This window comes from Hirundo rustica, chromosome 13 (assembly GCF_015227805.2).
Source record: "Hirundo rustica isolate bHirRus1 chromosome 13, bHirRus1.pri.v3, whole genome shotgun sequence".
Classification (NCBI taxonomy): Eukaryota; Metazoa; Chordata; class Aves; order Passeriformes; family Hirundinidae; genus Hirundo; species Hirundo rustica.
In genome coordinates this window covers 4873803-4887834 of record NC_053462.1, presented here as the reverse complement: position 1 = coordinate 4887834, position 14032 = coordinate 4873803, and the positions used below count along the sequence as shown (strand labels likewise).

At 45.2% G+C, this 14032-nt stretch overlaps 3 protein-coding genes across 3 annotated transcripts; 2 read left to right on the top strand and 1 right to left on the bottom strand.

Moving 5' to 3' along the window:
- The first annotated feature begins 666 nt into the window (after positions 1–666).
- Positions 667–1944, top strand: GCNT3 (glucosaminyl (N-acetyl) transferase 3, mucin type). The gene has a single exon (XM_040077459.1). It carries the CDS (start codon positions 667–669, stop codon positions 1942–1944), a length of 1278 nt encoding a protein of 425 aa, XP_039933393.1.
- A 5783-nt stretch (positions 1945–7727) lies between these two features.
- On the bottom strand, positions 7728–12195 carry GTF2A2 (general transcription factor IIA subunit 2). The gene is made up of 5 exons (XM_040077201.1): positions 12152–12195; positions 11699–11834; positions 11101–11205; positions 9694–9820; positions 7728–8037 (listed from the first exon to the last, which is right to left on the bottom strand). Exons 2-5 carry the CDS (start codon positions 11768–11770, stop codon positions 8012–8014), a joined length of 330 nt encoding a protein of 109 aa, XP_039933135.1. The 5' UTR covers positions 11771–11834; positions 12152–12195; the 3' UTR covers positions 7728–8011.
- LOC120758815 (proline-rich protein 2-like) lies at positions 11769–12808 on the top strand. Its single transcript, XM_040077487.1, has 2 exons — positions 11769–11799; positions 11883–12808. Exons 1-2 carry the CDS (start codon positions 11769–11771, stop codon positions 12806–12808), a joined length of 957 nt encoding a protein of 318 aa, XP_039933421.1.
- The last annotated feature ends 1224 nt before the right edge of the window (positions 12809–14032 follow it).

Sequence of the window (14032 nt, the reverse complement as noted above, 5' to 3'; positions counted from 1 at the left end):
TCGGTTTTAGAGAAGACAGCCTCCTTTTATCCTAACTCCCAGCCACATGTTGCCCTCTTCCTTTCCCTGTTGGCTGAGGTACCAGGAAGGTACAGCCTTCCTGAACCCCTTACCACATATACCCCCCTCTTGAACCTGGCGTTTTACCCCAAAGTTCAGAAGTCCAGGCTTGTACAGATCCCTGTCTGTTTCAGGAGTCAAACTGTCTGGGCTCTCTAACAAACCTGCTGCTTGAAGTTTACAGTAGAGACACTAAGTTTAACATCCACACCTTCACCCATCGAATTTTTCGTTAAGACAGCACACATCTTCCCTACCAATCAGAGCACTGGAAGAGCAGGTTAGACGCCAAAGGAATCTAGTAAGATCTTTCAAAAAAAGTGCATTACACAGGCTTGAATTCCAGAGGACTTTCCCTTGCATTACAAGCTGGACAGGGGTAAGATAAAAATATCATCTTTTAAACAGACACAGAAGATATAGAACCACCCCCAGTGTTGATAAAACCAAACAGAGCCACGCCACGGGGAGGGAGGGGACTGTTGTTCACCTGCGGTCACACCGGGATCGCCCGGGCACTGCTACCCCACCTCCCAGAGGAAGCAGGTGGCCGGGCTGCTCCGTGCGGCAGCGCAGCCAGGAGGCGAGGGCAGACGCACGGCGGGGATGCAGGGGTGGGAGCGGGCCCTGGTGGTGCGGCGGCGCTGGGTGCTGCTGCTCGGGCCGCTGGCGCTGCTCGGCGCCGTCCTGGCGCTGCGCGGCATGGACCGCCCCGACCCCGCCGACCGCTCCCGCCTCTACCGGGCGCTGGAGCTCTCCCCCAGCCGCAGCATCAACTGCTCGGGGGTCGTCCGCGGGGACCAGACAGCCATCCAGGAGGCGAGGCTCAGCATCCTGGAAGTGGCGAACAGAAAGGCTTCACCGACGCCCGCCGACTACCTCAACATTACGAGAGACTGCAGAGCCTTCAAGGAGACCCGGCGCTACATCGAGTTCCCGCTCAGCCAGGAGGAGGAGGAATTCCCCATCGCCTACTCCATGGTCATCCACCACAAAATCGACATGTTTGAGCGGCTCCTGCGGTCCGTCTACGCCCCTCAGAATGTCTACTGTGTCCATATGGACAGCAAAGCCCCGGCAGCCTTCCTGGAGGCCGTGCGGGCCATCGCTGCCTGCTTCCCCAACGTCTTCGTGGCCAGCCGCCTGGAACGCGTGGTCTATGCCGCCTGGTCTCGAGTGCAGGCCGACCTCAACTGCATGCAGGACCTGCTGCAGAGCCCCGTGCCATGGCGCTACCTTATCAACACCTGCGGCACCGACTTCCCCATCAAGACCAACGCCGAGATAGTCCGGGCGCTGCAGCTGCTGCAGGGGCAGAACAACGTGGAGTCGGAGAAGCCCACAGCCGCCAAGCAGGAGCGCTGGCTGTACCACTACGAGGTGGGACAGACCATCTCTCGCACTGCCCAGAAGAAACTGCCGCCACCCCACAGCTACCCCATGTTCACGGGCAGCGCGTACAACACATTCACGCGGGACTTCGTGCAGTACATCTTCGAGAACCCCACGGCACAGAAGTTCCTCGAGTGGTCCAAGGACAGCTACAGCCCCGACGAGCACATCTGGGCCACCCTGAACCGCATGCCGGGCGTGCCGGGGGGCACGCCTTCCAGCGACAAGTTCCTGCTCTCGGACATGAACGCCCTTCCCCGCCTGGTCAAGTGGCAGTTCCTGGAGGGGGACATCAGCAAGGGCGCGCCCTACCCGCCCTGCACAGGCCGCTACCAGCGCGCCGTCTGCATCTACGGGGTGGGCGACGTGCCCTGGATGCTGCAGCAGCACCATCTCTTGGCCAACAAGTTCGACTCCGAGGTGGACGATGCGGCCGTCCAGTGTCTCGAGGAGTACCTGCGCCACAAGGCCCTGTACGGCCGGGGCCTCTGAGGGGGAGCCGCGGAGACTCTGGACAGCACCTGCTGCCTTCCGTGGGCGAGTCCAGCCGACGGTGCCTCGGGGACGGCGGGAGAAGCTCCCCTGGGCCCCTGAGGGGCCCACGCCTCGAAAGGGCCCCGAGGAAAAGCCCCAGGGGCGGGCGCGGGGCTGCGGGCCCGCTGAGGGCCGGCCGGCCGGGACGGACGCAGGGAAGCGGCGGTGTGGAAGGGCGGGAGGCTCAGCCCCGCCGCCGGGGTCCCCTCACGGTGCGCGGGAGCGCCGCTCTCCCCCAGACCGGCTGGAAGAAGCGGGCGGGGCGTTTTACGGGCCCCTGCCGAGCCTACCGGCAAGGGTAACCACCCCAGGGCTGCTTGCAGACGGCCAGAGCCGGGTCACGGTGCTTCCGGGTCCGGCTAGGGGCAGAGCTGAAAACATGATTAATTTGCTTTTCCACTGAGCACCTGGCAGCCGCCCGCCCCTTCCTGGCACCCGCAGCGCTGCTCAGCTGAACATCTGGCTGCTGCTTTTGCCTCACTTTAAACTTTGATTCTATCAAAACCCGTTATTCATTAAAAGCCAATCTTCAATAAAATCCAAGATACTAAAATACACAGTGCTGCGGTGCTTTATGTCCTGTAAAGAGAATGGTTTGTGCTCCTGGGCAAAGCATTAAACCAGTTAATCCTTTGTGCATCAACTTCTCCATCCGAAACACTGGTGTGCAAACCTACTTTCTAAGATCTACATCACTCTTCCCACCAATCCTCTCCCCCTCACCCCCCGCAAAAATATTTTGGTGATATTTTAATACTGTAATTACCGTATCCAGTAATGGACAATGAACAAACCAATGACCCAACACATTGGTTTTTCAAAGTTTCTAGAAGCTAAAAGGAAGATTTGTGAACTTCTGTATTTCACGCACACGTGTTTATCTCACCTTCTCATATAAAGCTAGCCACTTTCCATGGATCCAACAACAACAACAAAAATCTACTAAATAACTTTCTTGTAAGTAAACACCTTAATTTAAGGTCTACAGTGGAGAATTAGCATTATACAAAGAACATCTAAAGCAATTCCATAACACCAGGCTACGTTTAGATGAAGTTATGATTGCAGTCACATGGATCTTTAAAACATTGATTTAAATAGGATGGGAAGATGAAGCCACTGACTTGAAAAGGTGTGTCATTGCAATTTTTTTAGACATTTTAAAGTGAACTTGGTTGTAAAATAGTGATTCTTAAAATGCCATGGTAATTTCACAAACAACAAGTACTGGAGCAAGAAAAGCTCTCAAACATAAATACCCAACATATCATTGGGCATTTGTTTATGCAAAAAGAGCAAATAAATAGGGTTACTGATCCCGGGGGGAGCTGTTTCCAACTTGGGTAAGCAGACATTTGCCAAAGAGATTAAAGCTTTATGCTAACCTGATGGTAACATACAACTTTTTAAAATGGTTTCAGCATCAAATTCAACATTGAATAGAAATTATCTCCATGTCTAGTACATTCTTTTAGAACAAAGAAAACTTCTCTGATGACTTAGGGTAAGAACTCAAGTCTCCCACCATAGAAAACTGCATCAAACCACTGCTGCCTAACCTGATCCTGCTCATTAGAACTATTTCACTTACTTTAAATTAATACGTATTAGTTCAAAATGGCAAACTAGTGCCAAGGGGCTCACTGGGGGGCTGGGATACATTCAGGTTTCTGGACTGAAACAGGCAGAGAAGAGTCACCATGTTTCTATGGCAAAGTGTTATCCTTTCCCTTGGAAAATGGCAAAAAAATATGCATAGTCATAGAGAAAAAAAGTCCCCATATTAACAAAAACTGCATCAAAACCAAATCCATCTATGAAATTCATGTCTGTAAAAACTAAATTATTTACTTCTCAAAGAACAAAGGTGTTTGGGGGGCTGGAAGGAATCCCAGCTTGAAATAGTGAAAGATTATTGAATGAGGAGCCTCTCTATTATTTTCCAAATATACCTGCAGAGAAAGATACATACTTAGAAGTTACTTACAGACTTGTCAACAGTAATTTTTGTCCACTTTTCTTTGTAAGTATGTTTAACTTCTTCAGCTGTTTCTCCTCTCAGAAAAGTGAAGTATTGCTTGTACACACTGTTATTAACGGTGTTTCATCTGTTATTGTCAGACACAAAGATGTGACAGATGGAGACAGAGACAAGGATTTAGACAGGGAGTGCAAAGTGCCACTTCAAATCTGTTCCATGGTAAACCTTTAAAAATGTCAAAATATTTTTTCTTTTAATGTTACTTACTGCAGTCTGTGCCCTTCCTGGTTAGACCTGAAGAGACTCTAAGCATTTATTCAGATTTGAAAGAGCTTGCCCACAGATTATGAAGGCATCAGGTGAAGGCAGCATACCAGAAAACCAGCCTGACGACTCAGTAGGAGGGACAGCAGTTATCTAACAACGCAGCCGAGGCAGCCCTCCTGTTCAGAGATCATTGCTTTGATCAGAAAACAGAAAACAACTGTTCTGGGGCTGTTACCTGCAGAGGTAAACAACTTGCAAACCCTGACATCCAGTTTTCTGGATCCAAAGGAACTTTTCTGTTTCTGACAGTGTTACTACCCAGAATTCCTCTCAGATGATTTGGTTGCAAAAACAAAGGCTATCTTGTGCAAATTTATTTTCAAATCACTTCTTTTAGTAGTGACCTAATTTCTTGTGAAAGAATGAGCCTGCTCCCAAATGCTTAAGGTGAACTAAGACAAAAAGATTCCTACAAAGGAATGTTCTCAGCATATCCTCTTTCAAAGACATTAGAAATGCCATATTTATGAGTGCAAGCAGTGATATGTCTCTGCCATTAGAAATGGCAGTAAAAACCATCACCCAATTCTAATACAGAACTTTGCCTTCCATAGATCTCAAAGGATCTTAGAAATCAGATAGCTGGCATCTTAAAAAGCTGGCAACAGTGCACAGAGAAATCATGTCACTCGCCAACGTTAGCTGCAGAACTGAAAAAGAATGAACTTGGAACAGAGCAGGACCAGCTCTAGCCCCAAGTAGCAGAGTCACATCAGCTTACAGGACCACCTCCAAAAATAGGTTAAACCCCATATGAAATCAATCAGTAAAATCATGGGATGTCCAACTGGAAGTCATATCAGAAATATTAACTTTGTGTAGTAAAAAATCTACTTATGACACTTCTGTCTACAATCATTAACTAACAACTTGAACTCTAAATAAGCTACCAGTTGTTTAAGGAGGAAATCTGCTGCTAATTTACCTTTCAAGAAGTGCATGGGAGGAAGATGAAACTATAATTCTGAAATTTAATAACAGAATTATTTTCCTGGCTTAAACCTGACTTTAAATTCTGTTTTATTTCCAAGTGGTTTTCACAGAACAATGGGGCTTATTATGTACTTACACAATAGGTCCATAACTGCTCTTTTTAGCTTTAGTTATGAGGGTCTATTTCCTTCTTGCTTTGCATTTGATACTTTATATGATCATCTCTGAGATGCCCTATAATAAAGAGATAAGTCAATGAAAATGAATTTGGAGGAAAACAGATAATAAATGCTAAAGAAATGAAAATTAAACAGGAACGATATGAACACAGTACCAATAAAGTATTTGCAGTCATGAGTTGATGAAAATTGATTCAGGGAGCGGGCTTAGGGTGATCTTTTTCTTCTGATTGCAACAGCAGAGACCATAAAATGTTAACTAGACTCTGAGTGAACAATTTTCTACTTCCTTGAAGGATGCAGGTCTTTTAGCACAAGATGCAAACCAAAATATTAATGTATCTGTGAATTACTGCCTCCTAGTCCATAATGGATAACCCTAATTAAGATCACCCTTTGGGTTACAGTGGAGAAAAAGTTGTCTCCCAGTACAGTCCTACTAAAGTGCTTTGTAACATGCTCCTACCTTCCTCCCAACCCTGAAATTTTAGACTACAGGAAAGCAAACCCAGGTCAGTAGGAACTTGACTGATATCCTACCCCCTAAGCTGCCAAGACCCTTAAGAACAAGTATCTGTGCTTTGAGCAACTCTCCTCTACCTCACTGTGCCTAGTCACCACGCAAAGGTACACAATGATCCTGATTAAACTTGTCTTCTGGAAATTCATCATAAATTCTTCCTGCTCAGCACTTTAATTTGTGCCTCTCTGATAACATTTGGAGTCAGGTATTGACATCCCTGACTGAGCAAATAGCTTACATCAGATAACATCCTGGTTTGCACGCTTATGGAACTGACAAAATCCTTTTTCTTGGAAACCATGTTTAAACAGGCAGTCACCCACAGCCAGTTCTGCACTGGTGTTTATTCTTGCCTTCGCTTTCTTTAAGTTAATTTACTTTCTAAACAGAAACATCCATTCCAGTTCAATGTCAAGGTGCAAAGGTGTATTTTACTTTCTCTCTGCTGCTGAGAAGTGGAAGCACTTGCAATCTTCCTAAAGAAAATCAACAATGAAATAAGCAAATAAATGAAGTCTGGAACACTACAGGCAAAGAATCACCAAATAGGCAGCAGCAAGTGAAATGACGTGTCTTCCATGGGATATTAAAATAGCTTAGTACAGCAGAAGTGCAGCTGATGCTTTTTGTTGTAAATTCAGTCTTCCAAGACCACAAAACACATTAACCACGTGAACTTGGCAAGATTACCTGAAATTCAAGCACAAAAAATAGCAAGTGGCAAGAAAGTTATGGAGAGCAAAGCAACAAAAAGCAGAAAGAATATTGGCACCAGACTGCCTTAACTTCCCTTTGCTCCCTGCTCCTTCAGTGAACTGAAACAACCTCCACAGGAGCAGATCCAGAACCTGGGCAAACACCATCCCAGAAATATGGCTAAAGCCTGGAGCAACAGAACAAAGGCGAATGACTTCAAACTGAGAGAGGGTAGGTTTAGATAATGGGAAGAAATTCTTCCCCGTGAGGGTGATGAAACACTAGAACAGGTTGCCCAGAGAAGCTGTGGCTGTCCCACCTCTGGTAGTGCTCAAGGCCAAGTTGGACAGGATTTGGAACAACCTGAGATAGAGGAAAGTGCTTCTGCCCATGGCAGGGAGCTGGAACGAGACCATCCTTAACATCCCTTCTAACCCTGGCCATTTCATGACTCTAATGCACACTTAATTGGAACAAAATGAAAGATGTAACTGTTTGCATTAGGAGAGTACAAAAGCTACAGAGAACTTGAAATGGAGAAGTCTGTGTAGAGACAGGAAGAGATTACAAGTAGCTGGAGGTAGGAAGAGCAAATTTTTATACTCATATGGGTTGAAATTCAGTTTATCACATGATTATTAGAAAACAAAGCAAAAAAAATATTAAACCTAGAAGATTGAGTCTGAACAAAAGAAAACCACGGTGCAGATACACATTTGCATCCCTTAAGATAAAAAATTACACTTATTGTGCAATTGAAATAAAAGCAATGTATCTTTTCTTTTGGTTTCAAAAATGGTTACTTACCAATCTGCAAGTGTGCAGCAAAGGGCACGTAGCAAAGCTCTTTATAGACAGAAAGATGCAGCCACAAACACACAAATATGCTGCCCAGCAAGAGCTGCTAAGCTTTTGCTGATGTCGTCCTCCATCATTTTGTATCAGCCATTTCTTGCAATGCTTAACAGTGCAACCACACTCGGAACCCTGTAACTGAAAGACTTTCTCATTTGCAATACTTCTCTAAACTTAGAAAATTTCGGGAAAACATGGTACGCTAGTGTTAGTTTCTAAACAAAGTTTTCCAATGATCACTCTTTCCAAAGTTTTTAAATAAAAGTTTATTACAGAAATTATTCTGAACAACAAAAAAAAGACAACAGTATCTCCTGTAATTTAAAAAAAAGGTAACATTGTATTCATGCCCTATAAGGTGAAATGAAGAAATGCTACAGGTATTTCTTCCACTGTCATTCTGTGATGCTTTCTAGTATGGATTAACTCACATCTGCATCACAAGAATTGAGTGTGATCAGTCCCTTTCCATGCTTCTCTCCAAAGTGCTGCATATTAACAGAAAATATTGCAGACAAACCACAGGTCTATTCATTCTGCAGTATTGGAACCAGTGTCTAGGAAAGAAAAGAGAAAGTGAGACTAATATACATACCCACTGAAAACAGAGAACCAAGAACACTCTCTAATACTTTCACCAAGTTCTAAAGTGTTCCCCAAGCATTTCAGAACATGTTCTGTACCTACCCAATTCCCTCCATGGCTCTCAATGCCATGTATGATCTCCTTGTGGTGTTTCACACCACTTAGCAACACTGAAAAGAGCCAGCACAAAACTCCAGGGCTGCACACACAGACCCATTAAAAAGACTAAAAGCTCTGCTCTAACATGTGATGATACACAAACCCTCTACTGCAGCCACAAACAGAACTGGCTATCATCCGCTAAGGAGAAAGGGTTTTGCACATCCAGCAGCATAAGCTCTGATGGAGTGTGGAATACAGCCTATCATGTAGTTTGAAACAGATGCAAGAATGATCATGATCTTCATAAAGCAACTGAGACCAATTCTCTATTCTGACCTTTAGTCAGAATCACCAATTAACACCAGTGCGGTTTTTGATACACTACCACTACTGCTTTCTTGTTTTTAGAGCTGTGGAAAAAGTATGTAACTCAAAATACAGAGAATGACAAGCCAGCGTTTAGTACTGTTCCTTCAACAAGTCAGCTTCTCGTGGGAAAAATAAAGGCTGTAATGCTAATAGCAACTTCAAATCAGCCAGTTGTTTAAATCTTATCTGCACAATTTATCAAGAATGAAAACCATTAATACTTGGAAAGTAAAGTTTCCTCCACTAGCTATAATAAGCACACAAAAACCAAGCAGTAAGATTATATGCTTGGCTAATACCAGAAGTTGAGAAAACAATAAATTCTGTCAACTCTTTAGAACTACAACTTGAAGTGACTATTGTAAGCATGCCAGGGTCAGGAAGCCATGAAGAACCTGTTTCAGAGGTCTGTGGTGCATTTAAATAAAGCCTTTTCCATGCTCAATTTCTGCTTTTAGTATCACTCTCTGAGGATGAAACAAGTGGCATCATTTCAGACAGCTTTAGCAATACTCTGCCACATTGATGGTTTTGAAAGTTATAAAGCAGCTTGCCACAAAAGTCACTGAATAACTTTCTCGAAGAAAGAATCTCAAGGGACATGGACAAAAGTAATCCAGTCAAGCAGATATGGATTGCAAACTCCCACAAGCAGTGTACATACACAGGGTCACTTAGGCAACAAGTAAGTCTTATGACTTGCAAATGCACGCATGCTTCCCATGGGTTTGTGTCCCCAGCTATCAAATCCAGAGAATGACTGCCTAGACACTTTTCTCAGACAATTCCTTGCTCAGACAGTTGAAGCACCCTTCAGATTCAGTAAAACATGGTGCTATCCTAACAAATGGGTTAGTACTAGAAAACACACCACACAAAAAATAAATTTCAAATAATCACTTTCAAATTGCTCTAGTATTATGTACTTCCCAGCAACAGGTGCACAGCAGTCCCTAACATGGTTCTACCTCAGTGCTTATGAGTCAGGGAAGCATTTAGCTGGCTGTGGTTTCATCTCTCATCAGATGTAAAAAGGAAAGCAGAGCCCTGCTTCTAAGTCATACAGTAAATCTGGTTTTAGTAAGACATTTGGTCAAAGCTTCTAAAAACAATCAAGTCTCGTGTCTCGGCCTATTTATATCACATTCCATACTTACTTTTTCCATCACATGCTACAATTTTCACTTTATCCACTTTCACAAGTTCGGTGACCTCCCTAAATTCCACATCATTCAGTACAAATGTCCATACATTGTCACAGAACCTGTAAGTGTTCAGAGACCCCTAGAGAAAGACAAGAGATATTTTCTATAGGACACACTTCAAAAGCAACAGAAAATATGACAAGTATTGACTGAACTATGTCCCTTGTAGAACAGATTTGCTACAAAGCCAACAGTGCACCTGAATGCGTACAAACTGGCAAGCAAACAATTCTGAGGAAAACTGGAGTTTAAATGCCCTCCAGTGGCTGAAATTCTCAAGAACAGGGAGTGACATTACAGGATATCCGAGGAGAGGCAAAGAAGTTTTACAACTTTTCTTATGTGTACAAAGGATCAGTAGCAGAAAACATTTCTTAAAATATTGGGCCATAAGAAAAATCAGATACAGCAGTGATCATAACAAGATGTGAATTCTGCAATTGCTTTAACAAAGTGGTAGCTTAAATAAAAAATCATGACAAAACTGACATATGTGACATAATGAGGTTATCCCTCCTATTTGATGTATTACCGAAGATGTCAATATGGAAAACTTCTGACCTTCACTTTTACATACTTTACACTGACATTCTTGAACTGAGAACTTAAGCTCCAAGTAACATTTTTTACATTTATCCACTAAACACACGCTAAACTGTTGTTTGTAACATGCCACATATACAAAACAATTCAAGTGTGCTAGAGAAAATATGCTATTTTTAACATCTCTACACTGTTTAAATATCTAGTCTCTTAGGAACCCACATCATGAATGTGTTCTACACAGGCCGTAGAGAAGTATTATGACAAAAGTTAACAGGAAGCTGGGCTTTGTGGTTTTTTTTCTTAACGTTACATTCAAGTTGACATTTAAGAACTTGCTGACTATCTAACATCAGTTAGGGTGGATGACTAGGAACACCCCCCAACTTATTTGCCTATGATACCTCCAGAGAATGCTACAAAATGATCCAGTGAAAGGGTTCATCTAAAACTCTCTAGTCTCCCTTCACATTACTCATGTGGCTGAAAATCTGGCCTCATCTCACTTTTGCTAGGGACAGCTGCAAGAAGCAAAAGTCTCCCTCCTTGTCTGCAAGACACTGAGGATGGCAATGTAATCCATCAAAAAGCATTTCCTTCTTCCCTGTTTTCATAATCTGATTTTTGCATTCAGTCAAAAGATCCCCGGCAGAACAAGGTAACGAGATTTAGAGCTGCTTACAGAATATACACATAAACAGTCATTATTAGAGCCAAAATGAAGTTCTTGCTAAAAGAACACACCTTTTAATGACATTCTGCATTGACACTCAGTTGCTGTATCTCATGTAAAACTTTAAGATATCAATTCCTTACCCTGAAATTGACTCTGTTCCTGACTCGCTGTGCCAGTGCTGAATTTATAGCTTTATCAAACTGAAGTAGCACCTGAAGAGCCAACTGAGGTGTGATTTGCTGTGACTAAAGCAGTTGGAAAAAAAAAAAAAAAAGTTTTGAGTTATTTCAAAGGAAGCTCAAATATGCAGTATAAGTTAAAAACAGCAAAAACAAAGTTCACTTCAATGAAGCAGATCTCTAGAAGAACAATCTACAAAATAATTATGTTCCTGTATTTATTTCCATTTTTGTATTTCAATTATGTACTACACAAAGACCTCTTAAAATAAATATTTACTGGAAATAACCAGAACAGCAAATGGACTGCAACGTTCCTCCTCAATCTGGCTGTTTATCTACTGGGCCTCATGAGATTATGCCACTTACATAAAACACTTCCCTTTACCCAGAATGTAAAGAAAAAACCACAAGTGAATGGAGTAGCAAAACCTTATGATTTCAATCACTAAGTTTTCCAAACCTTGGCCATAAGCACCGTGATACAGGAACGACAAACCCGTTTGGATAAGAACTTCTGTCTTTATTAAGCTACTCGCTCAGACCTCAAGCTCCCAACCTGTATGAGCTCATCCAGACTCTCCTGAAGGCTGTTCCCCAGCGTGGTGTTCCTATACAGCTGATACGCCATGGTTCACCGGGAGGCCTGGACACGTCCTGGTCATCCGCGGCTGCGCGCCTGTGCCGTCCTCGCTCTCGTTGGAAACAAACAAAGGCAACAATAAACCCTCTACGCCTCCCAGCCGAGCCCGTCGGGCACAGCACAGCAGGGCACGCACGGTCTAAGCGGCCACCCCGCAACACCGTCCGACACTCGGGCGCGCTCCCGGCGACGGGGCCGCATCGCACAACCGACAGCCCGGCCCGGCTCCGGGAGCCATCCCGGCAGGAGCCGATCCGGGCGGGAGCCGAGCACTGCGCGGCCCCACCAAGCCCCACCACCACCGCCGCCCCCGGGGAAGCTGCCCCGGCCCCGGCGCTGCCCGGGCCCCGCGCCGCCATCGCCCCTCACCGCGCGCGGCCGGAAGCGCGGCCCCGCCCGGGCGGCCGCGGCCCGGAAGCGGAACAGAGCAGAGCCGGGCCTTGGCACGGCACCGCCCTCGGGCACGGCACCGCCCTCAGGGCACGGCACGGCACCGCCCTCGGGCACGGCACGGCACCGCCCACGGGCACGGCACGGCACCGCCCTCGGGCACGGCACGGCACCGCCCTCGGGCACGGCACGGCACCGCCCTCAGGGCACGGGACAGCACCGCCCTCGGGCACGGCACGGCACCGCCCTCAGGGCAAGGCACGGCACCGCCCTCGGGCACGGCACGGCACCGCCCTCGGGCACGGCACCGCCCTCAGGCACGGCACCACCCTCAGGCACGGCACCGCCCTCGGGCACGGCACGGCACCGCCCCCGGGCACGGCACCGCCCTCAGGCACGGCACCACCCTCAGGCACGGCACCGCCCCCCACCCCCCCGAGGCGCCGCACAGCCCTATGTACAGCCCCGCCCTCAGGCCCAGCACAGCCCTATGTACAGCCCCGCCCTCAGGCCCAGCACAGCCCTATGTACAGCCCCGCCCTCAGGCCCAGCACAGCCCTATGTACAGCCCCGCCCTCAGGCACGGCCACAGCTCGGGCCTTTCCTTTGCTGCACACAGCCGCGGCTTGTCACTAAAATACCCCCTAAGTCATGACCACTATTCACACACGTGCTTTGCACATTACCCCGTGACGCCCTGGAACACAGATAACAAGCCCAGTTAAAAGAAAGGCTCAATATATTCTCAAGCGGTAGCTGAAGAGTCTTCTACTTATATTTTTCCTGTTAAAGGGATAAAGGCAAATAGTCACAACTGTGAAGAGTGTTACTAGCCCAATTAAGCTAGTTCTATTATCCATGACTCACAACCTGTGCTTTTGCATGATTACTGCAGTTTCATTTTGTTAAACACTGCCCGTGTCTCATTATCACACACAATAAACTTTACAGGCACTAACTGACAGCGTAATTCTATCTAAACCCTTCAACCATTATAGCAACTTACTGCTCAGGTCTTTGTTATAAAAAGATTTTGTTATATTACTAAGAAACAATGAAGAACTGCAGAGCCACTGGTAAACCAAGCATCTGTAGTCCATAAACATTTATTTGTAATTATTTAATTTGTAATTACTGGAATTCCACGTTATCAGTATTAACTAGCAGTTAAGCTAGCTAGATTAAGGAACACGGTAAGATAATGACTTTTGGAAAAAACTGATAGCTTCTCTTCAGAACATTTTCATTACTTTAAAAAAAAAAATCATGTAATTCAGAGTAATCTGGACAGTTCAAATTGCAAAACTGAAAAAAATCTAGTTGAGCAAAGAATGGCTTTAATTTTACTGATCTCAGTCATGCTTGAAGAGAATGATGAAAAACTAACATGACTGCACCCTCTTCACAAATGTCCTCTTTTCCTATTAGTTTAGTAGGGGTAATGAGATGTGATAAAATAAAATAGCGTAGTTCAATGTAGAATTCTGAAGCTAAGAAAGCTGCAAGATATGTCTTTCAGAATATGAATATTAAAATATTCCTTACATTTCAGAGTGTTACTCTGACTAAAACTAGGTGTCCTTAAAAAGTGTAATTAAAGCACTTGTTTCAAGTGTCTCTGACAAGCAGTCAGTGGAACAAATCCTGTAGAGAATGACTTGCATCCACAAGGACCGAGTAAGAATTTTGACTGCAAGATTTGTAAGGCTTCTCTGGTCACAAAATGCACGCAAGCTGTTATCCCTCTGCTCTTTGTTCCTCATAGGAGGTTTTTGAGGGAGACTGGAATGACCTGAGAATTCAAGTCATTTCCAAAGACAACAGCTTTTGAGAAGACATGAATTTAAACCATCTTTCTAG

Coding starts and splice junctions, on each gene's coding strand:
- LOC120758815 (XM_040077487.1), top strand. CDS start 11,769: ATGGTTCACCGGGAGGCCTGGACACGTCCTG. Junction 11,800..11,882: donor GGAGGCCTGGACACGTCCTG/GTCATCCGCGGC, acceptor TACGCCTCCCAG/CCGAGCCCGTCGGGCACAGC.
- GTF2A2 (XM_040077201.1), bottom strand. CDS start 11,770: ATGGCGTATCAGCTGTATAGGAACACCACGCTGGGGAACAGCCTTCAG. Junction 9,821..11,100: donor GGAACAGAGTCAATTTCAGG/GTAAGGAATTGA, acceptor GTCTTTCTCTAG/GGGTCTCTGAACACTTACAG. Junction 8,038..9,693: donor TGTAGCATGTGATGGAAAAA/GTAAGTATGGAA, acceptor TTTCTTTCCTAG/ACACTGGTTCCAATACTGCA.
- GCNT3 (XM_040077459.1), top strand. CDS start 667: ATGCAGGGGTGGGAGCGGGCCCTGGTGGTGCGGCGGCGCTGGGTGCTG.